This window comes from Passer montanus, unplaced genomic scaffold (assembly GCF_014805655.1).
Source record: "Passer montanus isolate IOZ18808 unplaced genomic scaffold, ASM1480565v1 scaffold45, whole genome shotgun sequence".
NCBI lineage: Eukaryota > Metazoa > Chordata > Aves > Passeriformes > Passeridae > Passer > Passer montanus.
The window spans coordinates 2486395-2504526 of record NW_024369373.1 but is presented as its reverse complement, the minus strand read 5'-3'; the positions used below and the strand labels follow the sequence as shown (position 1 = coordinate 2504526).

The following is an 18132-nucleotide window of genomic DNA, read 5'->3' as shown; positions in this document are numbered from 1 at the left end:
TTCTTTGCCTTCTGTTTTAATGGCTATGACCTCTGCCTGCAGAGGCCTGGGTGGGGGATCCAGTGCCTATTGGCAAGTACCACCCATTGCTCCTGAACATCTTCATTTTAGTTTACAAAATCTCTACCAACTGAAAAGCTTTCAAAACATATCCTACAACGTCAGTTCTTGATCTCTGGAGGTGCAGAAAGGTTCTCTGTCTCAAACCTTTCGTCAGCTCAAAATGTAATCTCTGCCTTGTACATGCAGTGGAATGAGAACCTCTGCAGAGCAGTTTCAGCTCTGTGGCAGATGCCTCACCTCTACAACAGACTCTCAGGACAGAGTTCCTTTCCTTTCTTCCTCAACCTTGCCATCCACCCCTCCTGTAGGGTGATTTAAGGTTTCTAGTGTCATAACAGCCAGTAGAAATTCACCTGAAGTATGGTGATTCTGTTCTAATGCCTTATTATTTTGTAATGGATTTTCTTTAGCTAAGAAAATATTTTCTGCTACTGTAAATATTAAAAAAACCCAAAACCTAGAATGGCTTGATTTGAGCATGTCTCATACTGTGTCCTGTTTCTTCCTGTACAGCTCCCATGCTTAGTGATGATCCCACCATCTTCTGTTAGTTGGAGGATATAAAATGCTGATTTTTGTTGTTACCTGTAAGTCTTGCTTGTGTGATTCAGAGGAGGTGAATGAGCAGAAGCCTCGTGACTGAAGGTTCATGTGCACTGTTCCCTCAGCTGCAGTCATGAACGAATGAAGCATTCCCTGGTGGACAGCAGGAGGCTGCTGTGTTCAGCCCCATCAGTCTGAGGTAAGCATTTGCAAACAGCAGCATTCAGGTATTTCCAGAGGGGAAAGGGAGGTATTTACAGAGGGGAAGATGTCATAAATATCTAGAAACTAAATTGCTGTTCAGAGCGTTTAAAATCATGGAACAGATGTATAAGATCCTTCTGGGAGTAACAGCCCTATTCCCATCACAGGGATGGTTCTGCTTTAGATTAGGCTGTTGTTTCAGCCTTTCATCATGCAGAAGGGATTTGACTTATAGGCAGAAGTCAGCTACTTTGACAGACTGCACCTCTAGAAACTTTCACAAATGGCAGACAGTCCAAAAGGCAGGAAAACTAACTCTTGATTGAGAACAGACAGAGAAGAAAGTGACTGTTCACAGACAGGGAAGCCCCATGTATTTTCAAACTACTTTCTTGCCTGCTGTTGCTGAGAATTTTGCTGGCAGTGAAATTGTTCCTGACTGGTTTGGGTTTAGTTCCTGAATATCTTTCACTTGAAGAAAGTTCATGCTGGCAAGCTGATTGTTTTCCATCAGAACAATGCAGTCAGAGGCTGATTTTCCTTCTGGCTCCAGGATTTGACAGTGAATCAGTCCTTTGGATGTTTGGACCTAAAACAATAGGAGAAAAATGTTGATTTAACTTTCAGGTGTTCCATCATTGCATTTTCACATTGTTGTCAACAATTCATGTGTCTTGTTTTGGCACCTTGAATGGAGGAAGCACTTCTGGCTGATCCAGCCTGTAACTTTATTTCCTTTCCTTGAACAGGAATGGTGTTGTTCTTGAGAGAACTTAACACAAAAACAAGAAGCTGCTGTTTCCTCTGCTGGAAGAACCCAGTGTATTCAAAGGCACATAACTTGATTAAGTTTATGATGGTTGAGGTGTTGTGTATTTGTTTCTTTGTTATTTGTTCTAGGTCTTTAGCAGCTTTTCTGGCCTTCTGCTGCAGGTCTTTTAGAATAATCTGTGAGTGTAGTCTATGTTCTTGTATCAGGTTGTAGTAAAACCTCTGTCTAATCTGGCAGATTCAAAAAACACAGCAACACTCTTACCTGGCGTCAAACACTGGAAAACATGAAAAAAAGGTTTATAGTTTTCCCTGCAGCTGTTTTTTATGTAGTCCTAAAAAATTGATTACTGAAACAAGTATATATGAATTTCTTTAGCTTGGGGCTATTTGTGAAGGATGCTTGTTTTGTAGAGGTTGCAATTAAAATCTAAATATGGAAAACAGATTAGAAAATATTTCACCATGGGGGAAAGGTACAAAGAAGGGAAGAAAATGGTCTATTAGACCTAACTGTGAGGAAAAAAAAAGTATGCAACAAGCTTATTTTTGGGTCTATAAAGTCATGAACTAGTGCCACTGAGACCATTTGCAGTTGATAGAAAGCCCTGTGGTTATTTTACAGCATGGCATGAAGACTGAGTCACAAGGACTCTTACCAGGAGATGGGATTTAGGGACATGCCTAAGTGCATTTTTTCAGATACTTGTGTGAAGAGTTGTGTTAAAAGTTCTAGGAATGAAAGAGTCCCAGACCTGCTTGCTGTTACTTAATCCTTGTTAAGAAAATTCACTTCTAAAAAGTGCAGAATTATTTATATAAGAAAAATAAATGCTCTTTGTCATTTTCTCCAGAAATGTGATGTATATTTTAGGATATTTTTTTTCACTTTCTTATCTGGCCTTTTTTTTTTTTTTGACTCTCTTCTGAATTCTTAAGCCACTCAAGAGTCAACAGACAGTGAATTCTTAATAAAATTTTGTGTGAGCATAATCCTACTCTAAGGCAGATTCAAAAGGTCATGAACATAGGTAAACTCTTAAAATTTTATTTTCTTGTTAATGGTATGTCTTTGTTTGGATTCCAATACTTTAAAAAAAAAAAAAAAAGCAACAACAAAATAAAACCAAAACCCTAGAAACCAATACCCAAGCACAAAACACCCTTTCCAAGTGTCACATGTCTTGTTTAGCAGAACTTTCAGCCTGTTGGAATTTACTCACTGATTTGACACCAGATATCCTTGATATAACTCTATGAATCAAAGAATTTTCACCTTTATAGATAAGGACTGCATAACCTGGTTGGTAAAGATAATATTTGACACAGAAATCAATACCATTGTGCTTTTATATATCTCAAGCACACTATCTAATTCTAATCTGGCACTTCTTTAGATGTGACTAAGATATTTTCTTGGGGAAATAAATAAAGTCTGAGTTAATCATCAGTGTGGGAAGGTATTTTTAAAGTAGAAGCATGCAGAACAACTGTATCACGCAAGGCTTACAGACTGCCAGTGAAAATACCATTGTCACATTCATGTAGTCACATATTATTAAATTCAGGGGTGATACTCTCATGTAACACCTACATAGTTCATCAGCTTCAGAGGAGCTGCACAAATGAGAGTAGAAGTTGACCTTTACAGTTCATGTACTGAGTCACAACTTCATCTCCAAAGCTGCTGTAACCGTAATGCACTTCGCCTTTACATCCATTTTATCTGCCTGCTAAATATAAACCTGTTCTGGAAAGTTAAAGTGGACATGTGACAGGGGCCACTTTGGATAAGCCCCAGCACTCAGACACTCTGCCCTATTAATGGTTCCATCCTGGTTCTGCCTAATGCTCCCCAGCGCTGGTGTTTGCTTTCTCCTAGATTACCTGGGCTCACACAATCAATAAAAGCAGCAGAAGAAAGCTCCGTTCACTTTCTGCTACAGTTCTGTCTCTTTCTGTGCAAATCTTTTAACAAAACAGGACCAAACGTCTCTGTTCATTTAGCTGGAAATTCTCAAGCATCAGATGGATTTTAAATGCACTTTGGCATGGTAGAAATGTCAGGGGCACTCAGCTCACATAGGCAAACAGGAGGCTGTCTTTAAAAATTTTGACATCAGCTGGAAGATGCAGAGACAGGTCAACAAAATGTTATTAGGACAATGTTAATTAGGACAAACCTTTATCCTGTGACCATGCTATTTAAATCTGCAGAGGGAGAGGAATCTGGAAGAATGGAAACCATGCCTGAGCACCATTTCCTACGGCTGTCAACACTAATTGCAATGTAAGACCTTCTGTTCTTCTTGCCCTGTAATAGAGCAAACCTGCATAGCTCCAGAATTGACAGGATGCTGTCTCCATTAGTGCTGGCACCTTCAAAATTATCTTGTCATAAAAATACTACTTTCCAGCAAAGACATAATAGGTATTTCTTTAAAGGGTGTAGCTGGGGCAGTACTAATGATTTCTGTATCAGCTTGGTTTTGACAGTATTATTTAGAAGAGTCTTGAAAAATGTCCTTACCATAGCACTACAAAAACAGAGATAGATTAGGCTTTGGAACTTCAATGTTCAAAATGTTGTGAACTAAATTAAGATCGAGGGGGTGGTGGATGGCTGCCTACTACTGCATACATTAAACCATAGTTTCTGTGTGTGCTGCTGCTTACTTGCCTCTAAGGATTTCAGCATTTGCTGTGTACAAATATTTATAGTAGGCAAACCCAAAATTTCTTTTTAAATTTCCTTTTACAAACAGTGCCTGATTCTTCCCATCTCTAACTCAACCACAGTTTCCACATCACAGAAGGATGCACGAGGCTGGAGGCTATTTGAGGGAATGTTTGCATGTATATTTGTTAAAATTCAGTGCTCAAAACTTAGAATTTACTGCATCTGTCTTAAAATTCATCAGAGGGGGCAAACCAGCCCAGTAGTAAGGACACCCTCAGAAGTGAAAGGCGTGGGTGAGAGTTCCCACAGCACACTTGGCAAGTGAGCAAGAGTGAAAAGAAAGCAGCAGCATCCTCAGATTCAGTGAGACTTGCTGGGAATGTTTGGATTGGGAGAAGAAAGTGAGAAATACTATTGTGAGAATTCTGGTGGTGTTTACACAGTGACAGTGCTTGAGACAAGGCTGAGGTGCCCCTGCATCTCATGTTGCTTTGACCTGGCTAGTCAAAGGCTTATTGTGTTGGTTTGGGGTTTTTTCCTTTCTTTTCAGTGTGGTTTCCTGGGTTTAGTTTGTAGGAATCTGTATTTTCAACTGTTACATGAACTACCTTACCTGCAATCACCGGAGAAGAAGTGGGTTGGGGTTTTTGGTTCCATGAAATACCATGATTGTGGAAGGAAAGAGGAGACCTGAGAAACCCAAAAAGCAATAGTATTACACAAGTTTATGATAAGAAGAAGTTGGGCAACTAACATTACCAGAAGAGGGGAAGTGAAATTTTTCAAAGGTACCCCAATTGTGTAAAGTACAGCAGAAGCTAAATTACTCTGAAATTGTGCTCCCAGGCATACCACAAAAGCATCCAGACCTGACTGAATGTGTCATTTGGTTTAAACCAATTTAGCTTATTTGTGCTGATAGTTTTGCAGTGGTTTAAAAATGCAAAGACTTTACATATTGATGTAAAAAATTAAGTTCTCTGTTTGATTTTAAGTGAAATGAACATCAGCAAAACCAAGTGTTAGTTCATTAGAAAATGTTCATTATGACAGAGAGAAATTACAGAAAAATTAATTAGAAAGGGTGTAGCCTTAAAACCTGTTTGATCAATTACTTGAGTCTGTTCTTGTCCCCATATTAACATGAGTACACGAAAACCACACATGAGTTCATGTTGTTTTACTGAAATACTCATTTCTGTGAGGGAGACACAGGAAAGAGACCTAAAAAAATGTTTCCCATGGTATGCATTAAAGGACAAGTGAGACAATTTAAAGATTCTGGGCTAATGAATTCAGATGTACTTATTTATGTTGTTACTATTGGGTTTTTCAAGACCTCTAGTCAGGCTGCAAATGTGAGACAGTGGCACAATTAAACATAATGCTGTCAAATTTAATACTGATGGGCATCATTTTCTCTACTTATGAATCTGTCATTAAAAAGATTTGGAAGCCAGCAGCAATAATCTAGGATTATTTTCATGCTTATTAGTAAAGGAATTAAAGCTGATTGTTCTAATATGAGACAGTGAGTAACTTTTCCCTGTGTTCTGGTGGCTTTTTTTTTTTTTTTCTCTTAGTCCTTATCAGGTTTACTTGTCCTATTCTTAATCTTATCAGCCGCATTTCCACTGCCTAGACTGTCAAAGGAACACCAAGTGCTGCAGATAAAATGCTAGAGGTGTAAAAAGCTCCTGCTCAGAAGCTAAATCAGAATCACATGTCAACACAGTTCAGGCTCAGGCTCTGGCAGGATGGTAGGATCATTGTTTTTAATGCCATTTACTAATTAAAAATGAGTCCCAGATTACGGAAAGTCTGGAATGAAGCGGCTTACTAAAGTGGTGGTTTAGCTCCTTGAACTGGCTACATCAGAGCCTGTCATTATAATGTAATTTATTTGAATATTGCTCAGCAATTTCCAGATGCTCTTCTGAGCAGGGGCGGCGCGGTTTGTGTTTCACACAATCATCCCCCGTGTTTCGGCCGGAGCTCCCGTTACCCCCGACGGAGACGCGTGGCAGGACTGCGGCAGGTGTATTGTATTCGGCAGATGTACGGTAAACGCATTACAGCAGATCAGCTGGATTTCTTCCTTTAAATGTACACTGTGAGATCCAACTTGCAAGCCAGCTGTTTCTTATCGGCCCGTGTAATCTTCCCGAGCCCGGCTTTGCCTCTTCCTCTCGCAGCTATTTCTGTAACGGGATCGGACGAGCGAGAGCACCGCTATGAATTTTAATGCTTCCACTGGGGAATCCCTGCCGCCTCCTCTTTTTGGATGAGATCCTCGAGGAAAGACCCAGAACAGAGCGAGGAGAGGAGGAGGCGGAGGAGGAGGAGGAGAGGGACGGCGGGAGCGGGGGGAGCCGCGGGGTGTATAGTTAGGGACCGTGGCGAGGGCGACTCCGAGGCGGGCGCTGGGGCGGGTGGGAGCCATGGGGAAGGGAGGATGGCTCGGGGCGTGTGTCGCTGCCTGACCGCGGCGCGTCACCAGCGGCAGCAGCCAGAGCGCCGCGGTCCCGCCGCCGCCCCCGCACTCATGCACCCGCCGGCATCCCCCGGGGCCGGCCGCGACCTGGACAGCGCCGAGGGCGAGAGACAGAGCCCGCGGGCCGGGCGCTAAAAGCGCCTCGCCATCCGCACGCCGCGGTCCGAGAGGAGGAGCCGCCGGCACCGCCGCCGCTCCCGCCGGCACCCCATGGATAAGGCGGGCTCGCTGCACAGCTCGGTGCCCGGGCCGCCGCCCCGGCTCTACCTGCCGCGCAACTTCAGCTGCAGCGCCTGCCTCTATGGCAGCCTGGCCGAGCAGTGCAGGGCGGGCTGCAGCCCCGACGGCGACGCCGCGCCCACGCCCGTGGTGCGGGAAGCGGCGGAAGAGAAGCCGCCGCCGAGCCGCGGCCGGGAGCCCACGCTGCCCGCCGTGCCCCCCAGCCCCACGCAGCGCCGCCGCGCCAAGTCGCTGCCCACGCCCGGCGACCGCAGCCTGCGCCCCGCGCTGCAGCAGAGCCCGTCGCGCCGCAAGACCGTGCGCTTCGCCGACTCACTGGGGCTGGAGCTCACCTCCGTGCACCTCTTCTGCGAGGCCGACCTGCCGCGGGTGCCGCTGCCCGCGCCGCCGACGCCGCGCCCCGCCGACCTCCTCAAGACCAGGAAGCCGCCGGCGCTGGGCGACCTGGAGCCGGTGCTGTTCGGGCCGCCGCCGCCGCTGCTGGAGCCGCTGTTCCCGCCGCAGCCCGGCGCCAGCCCCGGCTTCGCGGAGCGGGTGCGGCAGCACAAGGTGAGGCTGGAGTGGGTGCGGGCAGAGCCGGCGGCGCTGCGCGGGGCCGTGCGCGTCCTCAACCTGGCCTACGAGAAGGTCGTGTCGGTGCGCTACACGCTCAATGGCTGGGCCAGCTGCGCCGAGGCTGCCGCCACGTACCAGCCGCCCGCGCCGGCCGACGGCATCACCGACCGCTTCGCCTTCCTGCTGCCCCTGGGCAACGCCGCCGCCGCCGCCGAGACCGCGCTGGAGTTCGCCGTCCGCTACCGCGTCGCCGGAGCCGAGTACTGGGACAACAACGAGGGCAAGAACTACCGGCTGCGGGGCCGGCAGCGCGTCCCGCCCGCCGCAGGGACCCCGCAGGACCCCGACAGCTCTGCCTGGATCCACTTCATCTGACACGGGTGTAAACGGGACCCCTCCCGGGGGATCGGCGCGCTGCCCTCGGCGCCTGCCCCGCCGCCTCCCCGCAGGAGTTCTCCCGAGTTCTGTTTACAGAGGGGTAATTTGTGTTTTCTGTGTCACTAGCGGGGCCGGGGGGAACCCTGGCTCGCCTCCCAGGCGCTCGCGGGGTGCGGGAGGGAGGCCGGGCGCGGGTTCCCCTCAGTGTCCCTCAGTGTTCCACCAAAGCAGCGGCTGCCGGCCGGGCTCCGGTGACAAGGGGCCGGGAGCGTGCGGGGTTTGCCGGTCAGGACCGGGATCCGCAGGTGAGTGCACATCCTCCCGGCCCCGGAGGTCAGGCTGAGCTGCTGTCACCTCGGCAGGTTACACGGGCATCCCTCCGTCCTGCTGCCTAATCCTGCTCAGGCAAAGCTCGGATCCGCGCTCAGCGCCTCGCGTGTTAATTGTCCCGCGGGGTCAAGGGCCTGACAGTGCAGCTAACGGGCAGATTAGTTTTGAACCCAAAAAGACAAAAGTATGGATGCCCCAAGGCGTAGCTGTGTTTGTATGCAGTGCAAGTATTCGATTTAAAGCAAAGATTTTTTTTTTTTAACTTTTGAACCTTGTTTCGGGTATTTAATCATAGTTACAAAGCAAAAAATAGCATCACGTCCTATTTGAAATGCAACTCGCTGAGAGATTTTTAAAAGAAAGTGGTTTGGTTTAGAATTCATGTGGTATGTTGATGGAAAAGTTTGTCAGGATCTGGTGTTTGTTTCAGTAGGATTGGTCCCACAGAGCTGCTTGTGTTCAGGTCAGCAGGAAAGTCGTGGAATTGCACCAAAAGAACGAGAGACGACAAGAGTTGAATCCGTAATTCCAGTCTGCACCATGAGCAACACCTTCATTTTTATTCCTTTTGACAGTTTAATTAAACAGTATCACTGCAGCAGCCTGCTTTCTGAATTTCCTGCTCCAAATTCTTCAGAATAATTTCAGTAAGTGATGGATTTTACAGAACTGGTGAGGTTTAATCAGAGAAATCAAAGAAAGTTCTACCTTGCCATATAAAAGTATATCAATCAGAATTACACAGCATACTGACTTCTGCCTTCAAAGGTATGTTTTAAATTATATTAGCACTAAACAAAGCATTTTCCTTTTTAAACATGCGTTTTCAGGAGTTCAGCTGAATACAGGTTGTGCTGGTGCCAAGTCTGGGTGCTAATTTTCCAGGATTGAGACATGAATGTGTTTGCTGGAGTGGGGCCTCTGCAAATACAATTAATGACACTGGCAAAGCCATGTCAGTGTGATTTTCAGGTTGTGAAGGGCTGTAACATCAAGCCTTTAGGTTTTTAATTTTCCGTGGGTTTCAGGAGGAAATGAAATTTTTTAAACTGCATTTTTGTGTTTCTTGAAAGGGTTAAGTGTCCCAGGCAGCTTGAGTAATGTCTGGAGTAATGAGTTCTCACAGAACCTTTTGACTCTGGTGAGAATTGAGAGCAGTTTTGTCTCCTGAGGGTCTGATTCAGTCAGAATAATTAAACTTATAAATTCTGGGGGAAAAAGAGGTCTGGAGACTCAATGGGAAAAGGACATTTAATTTCATTTCTGTAGATTACTGGTTCTGATTTAATGGAAGTAATAGCAAGGCTGCTTTCTGTAGTATTGGTAGCTTGGTTTTAATTTCCCATTCAGTGTCCTAATCCCTGAGCTTGTAATGAAACTAAATTTAACAGAAATACACTGTCAGCATCTACTGAGTATTTCACATTTTAGGAGATTAAGGTCCCCATCTTGTAATACAGTAATCCTGTAAGTTACTGGAACACATTTATAAAGCTAGAATTGCACAAATAGGGTCTTAAAATGTTCATGATTAAAACATATTAAGAGGTGTATTTGGTAAAGCAAGCCCAAGTGTCTTTTAGTTGAACTTTACTTCTTATAAGAGCCTTAATACTGGAGAGAAGGAAAAGAACTTGTCTCCATTTGAAAGCACTTTGAAATCTGGTAGAAATATAGCAAACCATCATTTATTTATGTGTTGTAGCTTTCCAAAGCTTGGCCTTTTTAACTGACAGAGAGAACCAACAGCAGCTATGTGGACTAATGAAATTGCTTGGAGAAAAAAGTGGTTTCTATGCATTTTAGATCAACTGATGCTGCAACTTTGCTTATGAAGTTTTAACAGGATTTTCTGCTTATTGTTTCAATGGCTTTAAAAAACATGGACAGCGCTAAAAGCATTTTTAACACTGAGCAATTGTAGATCTCCAAAATAATTTCCCAGTGATTGGCAGTTTTCATTGTTGTTTGATTTCTGCAGCATATGTAGGTCTCTAACAATTCTCTAAAAGTCTCTAAAAAAGTTTTAAAATCTCCTTCCAGCACCTGTGGCTTAAACACTTTCAATCTGGATTACCTAAGTGGATGTACCTGCATCAAGTGCACAAGGAGATTTTTGTATTTCACTTTATTTTTGATCATGACTTAGGTGAACTTACTGTTGTTCTTGGTTGGAATTTTGCAGGCAGAATTGGTCTTTATAATACTGTTCAGATATTACTGTTCTTTTATTTATGGCAAACATTGCCAAACACAAACCTGAATATTCAATCTTTTGAAGCATACCAGGAGAGTGTTTTGCAAAACTCTCTTGAGCTTTCAAGCAGCTAATCCTGATCTTAACCTAAACTTTGTAACTTTATGGGCTTGATCAGAGAGTATTGATGAGCCACATGCAAGTCCAGTAAAAGACGTGGTCTTGTAGGAGGTTTAGAGACAGCTCCTTTGTAATGCCATTGATGAAGGCTGTGGAAGGAGATTGAGGTGTTTTCACAGAAATTATCAGTAGCATATGCCAAAACTGCACTACTTCGCTTACACATTTGCACTTCTGTCACATGAATTTATTTCCAAGAAAGGTTTATTCACATTTCCAAATAAGTGTTCAGTTCAGTGGCTGGGAGTATTTTTCCATTCATGTAGTTTTCAATCCATTAGATTTCAGTCTGGGCCCATCTATTCCATCTAATACTTGCTAGAAGCACTGTGATAAGTGGAGATGAAATAGAAACGTCAAATGATATTTAAATAATACATAAACAATGACTTTGAGGAGAAAACCTTGTTGAAGGGGGTCATTTTCAAGTTGCCAGAACACCAGTTTGTTTTTTTTTGGGAGCTTGAGCAAAACATATTTTTAAAATTTTATTTCTAAAGAATATTGTCCACGAAAAAGCTTTCATAAGCAAAGTTAAATATCTGAAAAATTTCAAACCAATCTGTTTCTAGAAAAATTGATGTTATATGCATGAATGGGGCTCATGCCTCCTCCCTTTGCAAGTGATACCAGGATGGTTTAGACAAGGCAATAATCCTCTGCTTGTGTACTTCACTTGTAAGTGAATTATTCATTGCTTCTGTCCCTGCAGGTGTAAAAATGAGTCTGTCATTTATGGTGCAAAGTTGTAGCTTTATGAAATGTGCCATGTTGTTTTATGGGCACTATAATGCTCATTTATCCAGCGAGTTGAGTTGTACTCCATGTCTGATGGACATGGATGTTTGCTGCTTCACACTGGAACTGGTTGGGTTTTTGCATGTGATTCTATGCCTTCTGTGGCAATATTTTGGAGATTTACCCTAATTATTAGAAATTCTAAAACAAATGACATCTATTAAGTGACTATAAATGGAATTTCAGCTAGCTAAACATATTATTTATTAGCAAAAAATCAGTAACTCAAGGTGTTGTACTTATTTTTACTAAATGTACATAATTTCAGGTAAATTAATTTCTTTCTCCTTTCACCATTTGCAAGTAACTTTTTGATGTGAATGTGTGTGCCTCAGTATCTCAGTAAACAACAGAGTAAGTGCACACTCAGTTGTTCCAGCAGATGTGAGGGGCAAATATATCACTTGAATGAAAAAATGCCTGTTCATGCATGAGCATCATCCCTTTACAGATATGTGAAATGTTTTTCCATAATGCCAACAGGCAAGCAGCTGCTAATTTTAATGTCAAGTAACCTGCAGAAATGCTCAGAATCTGATTTTTTGAACATATCATATATTCAAATTTTTATGTGCCTTTCAGCATTTCCTAGAAATAAAGCTCATGTGTTCCTTAGCTCTCCCACCACAAGTCCAATAATGAACTTGTCATTAAGATGAAATTTTTACAAAAATACAATAATCTTAATTCCTGACACATTTTTTAGCTGTGCCAGAAATTGTGCATCTATAGCAGTCAGAAGGATTTGATAATATTTTCTCATATGACAGTGAAAGGTTTGTCAGTCAGAAATATGTCTTCCTGTACACCTCTGCATTTATGTAGTTGAGTAAAAAAGAATCCAATTGTGACTACAGTTAATATAACAGAATATGTTTGTCATATATGTTCACCTCTTGCACAGATAGTCTAAATATTCTATCTGAAGCCAGAAGTTCTGGTTTTCTATGAAATCTGTTCATGGAGACCTGGCCTTTTCAACTTCTACTGTTACTTATCTGATGCTGCATAATGCATATTGTTAACATTTTTTGATGGGTTTAATCTGTACACAGGATTTATAAAATGAAACAAAAGTGCTCAGTGCAAGGAATACCTGAAGTAAATTACTTTTGCCTTCCAGCTATTCTGCATGGCTTTTTGGCAAACCCCCAGCAATTCTGTTTCCTGTACCTACTCCATGTGCACATGCTTGGAGTAAATGGAAGGATTACTTAAAGGAATGGAAATATTTTTGAGCACTGAAATTAAGGATTTCCCAACACAAATAGTTCAAGGCAAGAAGTAAATATAGTCAATATTGCTGTAAAACAAAGCCCACTGGCCTTACGAAGAGCTGATCAGTATTTTGTTTGAAATGGAAGAGAGTGGTGTATTTCAAGATTAAACATATTCAGGGAAACACACCTGTTCAGTGAAGGTTTTCTCAGGTTCAGCTGACAGGAGACAATTGCCCTAAAATAAAGAAGTGAAAGAGTATTTCCTTACATCTGTGTATGGGCTTGAATGTAGGTCTTCCATGAGCAAAGTGGATACTGAGCTGTAAAACCATTGGCTATTGCTTGGAGGTTTTCTTTATCCAGCTTACAAATATAGTTCTAAAATACCCTCACAGAAAGGATTTTTGAGCCTGAGTTTGCCCATCTCGTGTGAATATTCTCTTCATTAATCACTCTGGCTTTTGCTTGAGGCCTCTGTTGTTGAGGAAAGATTTGATTTTATTTTTATGCTGTGTAGGAAGATTATTTTACATTAGATTTTTGGAGGGAAAGGCAGGGAAATTTTTTCCTTGCAATTCTCATTTTATAGATATTAAACAATAGCATGAAGTATAAAAATTGCTTGAAATTACATATGCACTAGTGATTCCAAAGAATATAGCTAAGAATAATGTCAAGTGTGAGATGTGCTTTTTAAAAAACATATGTGCTTTGATCTAGAAAGGCAGGGAGAAAGTCCTAGTCTCCAGTGCAAGCTATTAATGCCAGGGATTTCTTTCTATGCAATTCTATGGTGCACCTGTTTTTATAGGGATTAACTTGATTGGTGTAGTTCATGTATCAGTGTGTTATGTATAGAATACTCTGTTTAAAGTGTCATTAAGGAAACTGAGTGTCTTAAATGGTGTTACAACTTTAGGCTCTTTTTTGTCCAACCTGACTTCACTAAATCATAAGAAACTCCTGTGAATAACAATAACAAGACAATATTTCATAACATTGCATAATCAAGCCTCACACGTTACACTTATCACCTTCTAGGACAAAAGTTGTGTTACTGTTGTGAGTTTTCAAAATTTTTGTATTTCTGTATATTAAAAAGCCAAATTGTGCTACACTTTTAAACACAAAGAGCTAATAAGTGTGTTCGTAAAGCTGATCAAAAGTAGTCAAACTAAAATTGGCTGGGATTACTCGTGAGTCAAGTTTCTGAACTGTGGTATAAAAACTATCTGTGACTCTCCTGTGCCTCCTTCATGGAGGGGCACCCTGGGTGCAAAACCTGCCAACATCTAGACACAAATCCAGGTTGCACTGCAGGAAAATTGCTGTGGCAGAATTGCTGTCCTTGGAGAGGTTTGAACAAACCCAACTCCCCCCTTGTAGCGTTACACAAACTGAGGTTCTGTCTGTTGAAGAGTGTCTTCTTCAACATGCAGGTTTTTATTACTGTTTCTTTGATTTACTGTGACTTCATTCTGAAAAAAAATTGTTACTTAACTCTGTACTTGACTAGTAAATTACTTTTAGTTGTAGTGTCTTCTCAATGTTTATATTTCACCAAATAATGTTTGTTTCTAATGTTTGTAAAAGTTAATGTAATATCACCAAAAGTCAAAATCAACGTTTTCTAATAATGCCTTGTAATTTACCTAGCCTTACAGTATTTCAGAAAATTTTCCACCAAAACTGCATCTAGTCACTGCTTGTCACAATTATGAAAAAGAGATATTTATAAACCTGTAGCTTCTAGCTGCCATTAAAGATTAATGAGACAAATCATGAGCATGTGGTGACTATAAACTCTTTTTTTTTTTAATTTAACCCACAAACCACGATGACTTTTTTGTTGAGAATCTGAAGCAATGATGTTCCAAAACCTCTACAGTGCATGTTGGGATGTACCTGCAAATCTGAGGCAAATATCTGATATTTGGGACATTTCCCAGCCAGCCTGTCCTGAGGGGGTCTCCATGGGGTGTTCTCTGTGGAAGCTGCAGGAGGAGTTCTGCTGAGGGGATGGGATGTAAATGGATGGCTGTTTTATAAAAATGGCTGGTTTTATTGTCTTCTTTCAATAGCACCATTTCAGCCCCAATTTAGCACTCTGTGGTTGAGGAAGGGCTGCCTGAACTGCAGAGCTGAGGCTGTCCCTGTATCAGCTAAATGATCCCAAGCATTCTTCCAAATATTCTTTCTCTGTTCATTGCCTACTTTAAAATATTTATTTCTTGAATTGTTACAATGTGCTGCTATTCAATCTTTTAGTGTATTCAGGATCTTCTCTTGCAATGCCAAGAACAGTTTTCAGCTTTTCTTTAACACTTTTTAAGCCTTTTTTATAATACAGATAAAAGCCATATAGCCACAAGGAGAAAAAATGTTCTGTGTTTGTTCTCATGTAATTGGTACAACTTATTTTTCTATCCTCTTTCAGAAACATCTGCCTAGCTGTCTCATTAATAATTTCTTTTTGTGTGCATGTGTTTCTTTGAAGGGTGCAGTAATTAATATTAGCCCAAGATTTCTTTTTCTTTTTCCAGAGGGAATTTTTCATGATTTAACATCCATCTAATCTTTCTGTTGAAGTAAAAATGAACTCTTAGCCCACATAAATTACAGAATCGAGAACTATTTTCTTAGCATACCATTACATAAATATTAGTTAGAATCACAGAGTGTAATTTAGATTTCTTTTGGTAAGGAATATGTTTTGAATTTAAAACTGCTTTTATATTTGAATGGTCCTGAAGTAATGAGATTACAGTTCTGAGTGAAGATTATAAAGAAGTTCAGTGAAGTTTTACATTGTTCTTGGATTAATTTTTCTTTTGGTTCACCATTCCATGGGACAGTATGTGACTATGGTAATTCATCTGATGATTAATCAGAATTATGGGTTGTAGATAGTCTTATTAATAACAGGAGTTAAAATAAGTGAAATATTCAGACAGTTGTACTACTACTAATGATAATAATAATAATCATTGTGGATGAGGATGAACAGCTCCTGCAGGAAAAAGGAGCTGTACAAGGGTGATATTACACCACTTTTATCACTGGCTTTGCCTTGCCAGTTGTGGCACAAGTGAGGACTTCTCAGGACAGCCAGAAGTTGCCAAGAGCACTTAATTCTGTCATTTTCTCTTGATCCAGACCCACAGAGTAAAGAAGGGAGGCAGGTGCTGGCAGAAAGCAGAAGTTCTTGTGTCCTGAGAAGTGCAGACTCATCCTCCTGTCCTGTGGATTGACTTTCATGGGCAGAGAAAGGTACAAGTGCTGTACCTGCATTTAAATGCTTCTCTACACAAAATACATTCAACAGCATAAATAATTAAACACTATAAACAAATGACAAATAAAACAGCCTAATAGCAAAGGATGTAGGATACTTGTACCGCATTAAAATAGATCAGGTCTGAAGTGACTGAATTGTGCTTTGTCAGGAAGAGAGAGACATCAATATTGTGGGCAAACTCCAAGCAGTCCAGATACCACAGAGTCAATTCTCCTGCCAAGGGCTGTTCTTAGACTGCCTCAAACAGCGTGGGGAGGGTGGAGAAAATTACATCAAGGACACTCCTAAGCTGCTCTCAAAATTTGTCTGTGCCATCTGCAGCATATCTTGATGGCAATTTGCAATGGTTGGAGTTGCTCGAGAGTGTTTTAATGTTGCCTTACAGGCATGAGGTCCTGGTCCCTGGAAATAGAATCCCCAAGGATGCTGTTTTCCATCAGCTCAGTCACATGACGATGGGTACAATGAAACGAGGTTTAATTTCTCTGTTTCATGCAGCGCTGTGAGAAATGCGTTTGTGTGTTTAAAGCATTTTCAATGGTGTCTTCATCTGTTTTGCTGCCTTGCAGTAGCCCTGGGCGAGTGCGTGGCTCCGGAGCTGTGCCGAGCCCGCAGCCCCGGGCGCTCCCTGCCCCGGCTCCAAGGCTCCAAGTGCCACCGTGTGGTGAATTTGGGCGATAATTCCTATTTTTAATTGCAGTCATTTCAGTCAGAGCACCGTTTGCGACCTGAAGCATTTTTTTCCACAAGTGACCTGTGTTTATTAAATAATTCAGTGATATTCCCAGGTTTTCTTTCATTTCTCCGGAATATTCAGTGCAGGTGGTGCAGTTCCCTTTCCTCTTTGCTGTGTGAGCTCCCCACAGCACAGCAGAAAAGCCTCGTGTGCCCAGAGGTTGATGGATTGCTGCAGTTCATTTATTCACTCGGCTGAAGATGGATGTCGTGTCCTTCCTGTGTCACTTTGGCAGATTAAAACTCAGTGATGGGAACCATTTCTATGGGGAGATTTTAGATTCCCAGAGTGAAGGAAAGAGGATCTTTAGCCACAGTCCGCCACTTGTCTGCAGACACGAGTTCAGGCAAGCATTGGATACTGAGATTTGCTGCACTTCTAATCAGAGCTGCTTAACAGATTGTCTCACTGCTAATTTAATGACAGTGAAGATGACATTGCCCTTCTTTTATGATATGCCCTTCTTTTACACTGCCCTTGGCGGTTTTTTGACATATTTTGGGTCTTAGTTTAAAACATTGATTTTTTTTCCTCTCTCTCTAGTAAGAAGTAAAAAAATACATTCTTTCTATTTATATACATTACAAGCCCAAGGGCCACAGAGAGATGCAGCACCCCATTGGCTGAAAAACAGACAAAATGTAAGGTCTTCAAGCTTTTGGGGACTGACGTCAATAAAAATCTTGGAAAATAAAATATGGACTGAGTTCCAAGTTTAGCTTCTATTAGTCAAATAGATAACTGGGGAGATAAAGGGGTTGGTACTTGTGGAACACTGAGGAAGTGTTGGCACAAAGAAAGGTGATGATATAATTAACCCCCAGGAGATACAGAGATGTAATTATTGGTTGTGGGATTATAACTCGCTGTAAACCAAATCTCTCTATATTGAATCTATACTGTATATAAATTACCCTGTAATTGTAAAGTTCTTAAGCTCAAGATCAAGACTTAAGAGGTCACAGATGAAGTGCTTATTTTTGTAAGAAATCACCTCCTTTATTAATTTTCTGTAGGAGCACACATTGGTGAACAAGTTTGATGTTTTTCCCAACAATGTACACAAAGGCATTTAAAATTGTGTTATAGACCAAAGGCAATGCACATCCACTCCATCTTTTGTGTTGATAAACACATTCATTGTGGATTCATGTCAGCAAGTGCTGCATTCATGCTCTTGCAGTCTGCCTGAGCTTCCTGCTGCTGCTGAACTTAGTGAGGTCGTGAGGTGCTTGGAGCTCTGCTTGGGTAGCAAACACCAAACAAGGGAGAACACATTGTTATGATGCAATTATGAATTGCATCATAATTCAGGTAGTTGAGTGAATTGTAAAAAGGTATAAAAATATTTGGTCCAATAGACATAATTTGTCCTAAACTGCAGAACACCACAGCTCTTGGCATAAACCACATGAAAAAAAAAAAATTTAAGTACTATTGTTCCC

The 18132-nt window shown here is 41.8% G+C and overlaps 1 protein-coding gene across 1 annotated transcript; it reads left to right on the top strand.

Moving 5' to 3' along the window:
- Positions 1 to 6926: 6926 nt before the first annotated feature.
- On the top strand, positions 6927 to 14438 carry PPP1R3E (protein phosphatase 1 regulatory subunit 3E). The gene has a single exon (XM_039721518.1). The coding sequence runs from the start codon at positions 6966 to 6968 to the stop codon at positions 7923 to 7925; it is 960 nt and encodes a 319-aa protein (XP_039577452.1). The 5' UTR covers positions 6927 to 6965; the 3' UTR covers positions 7926 to 14438.
- The last annotated feature ends 3694 nt before the right edge of the window (positions 14439 to 18132 follow it).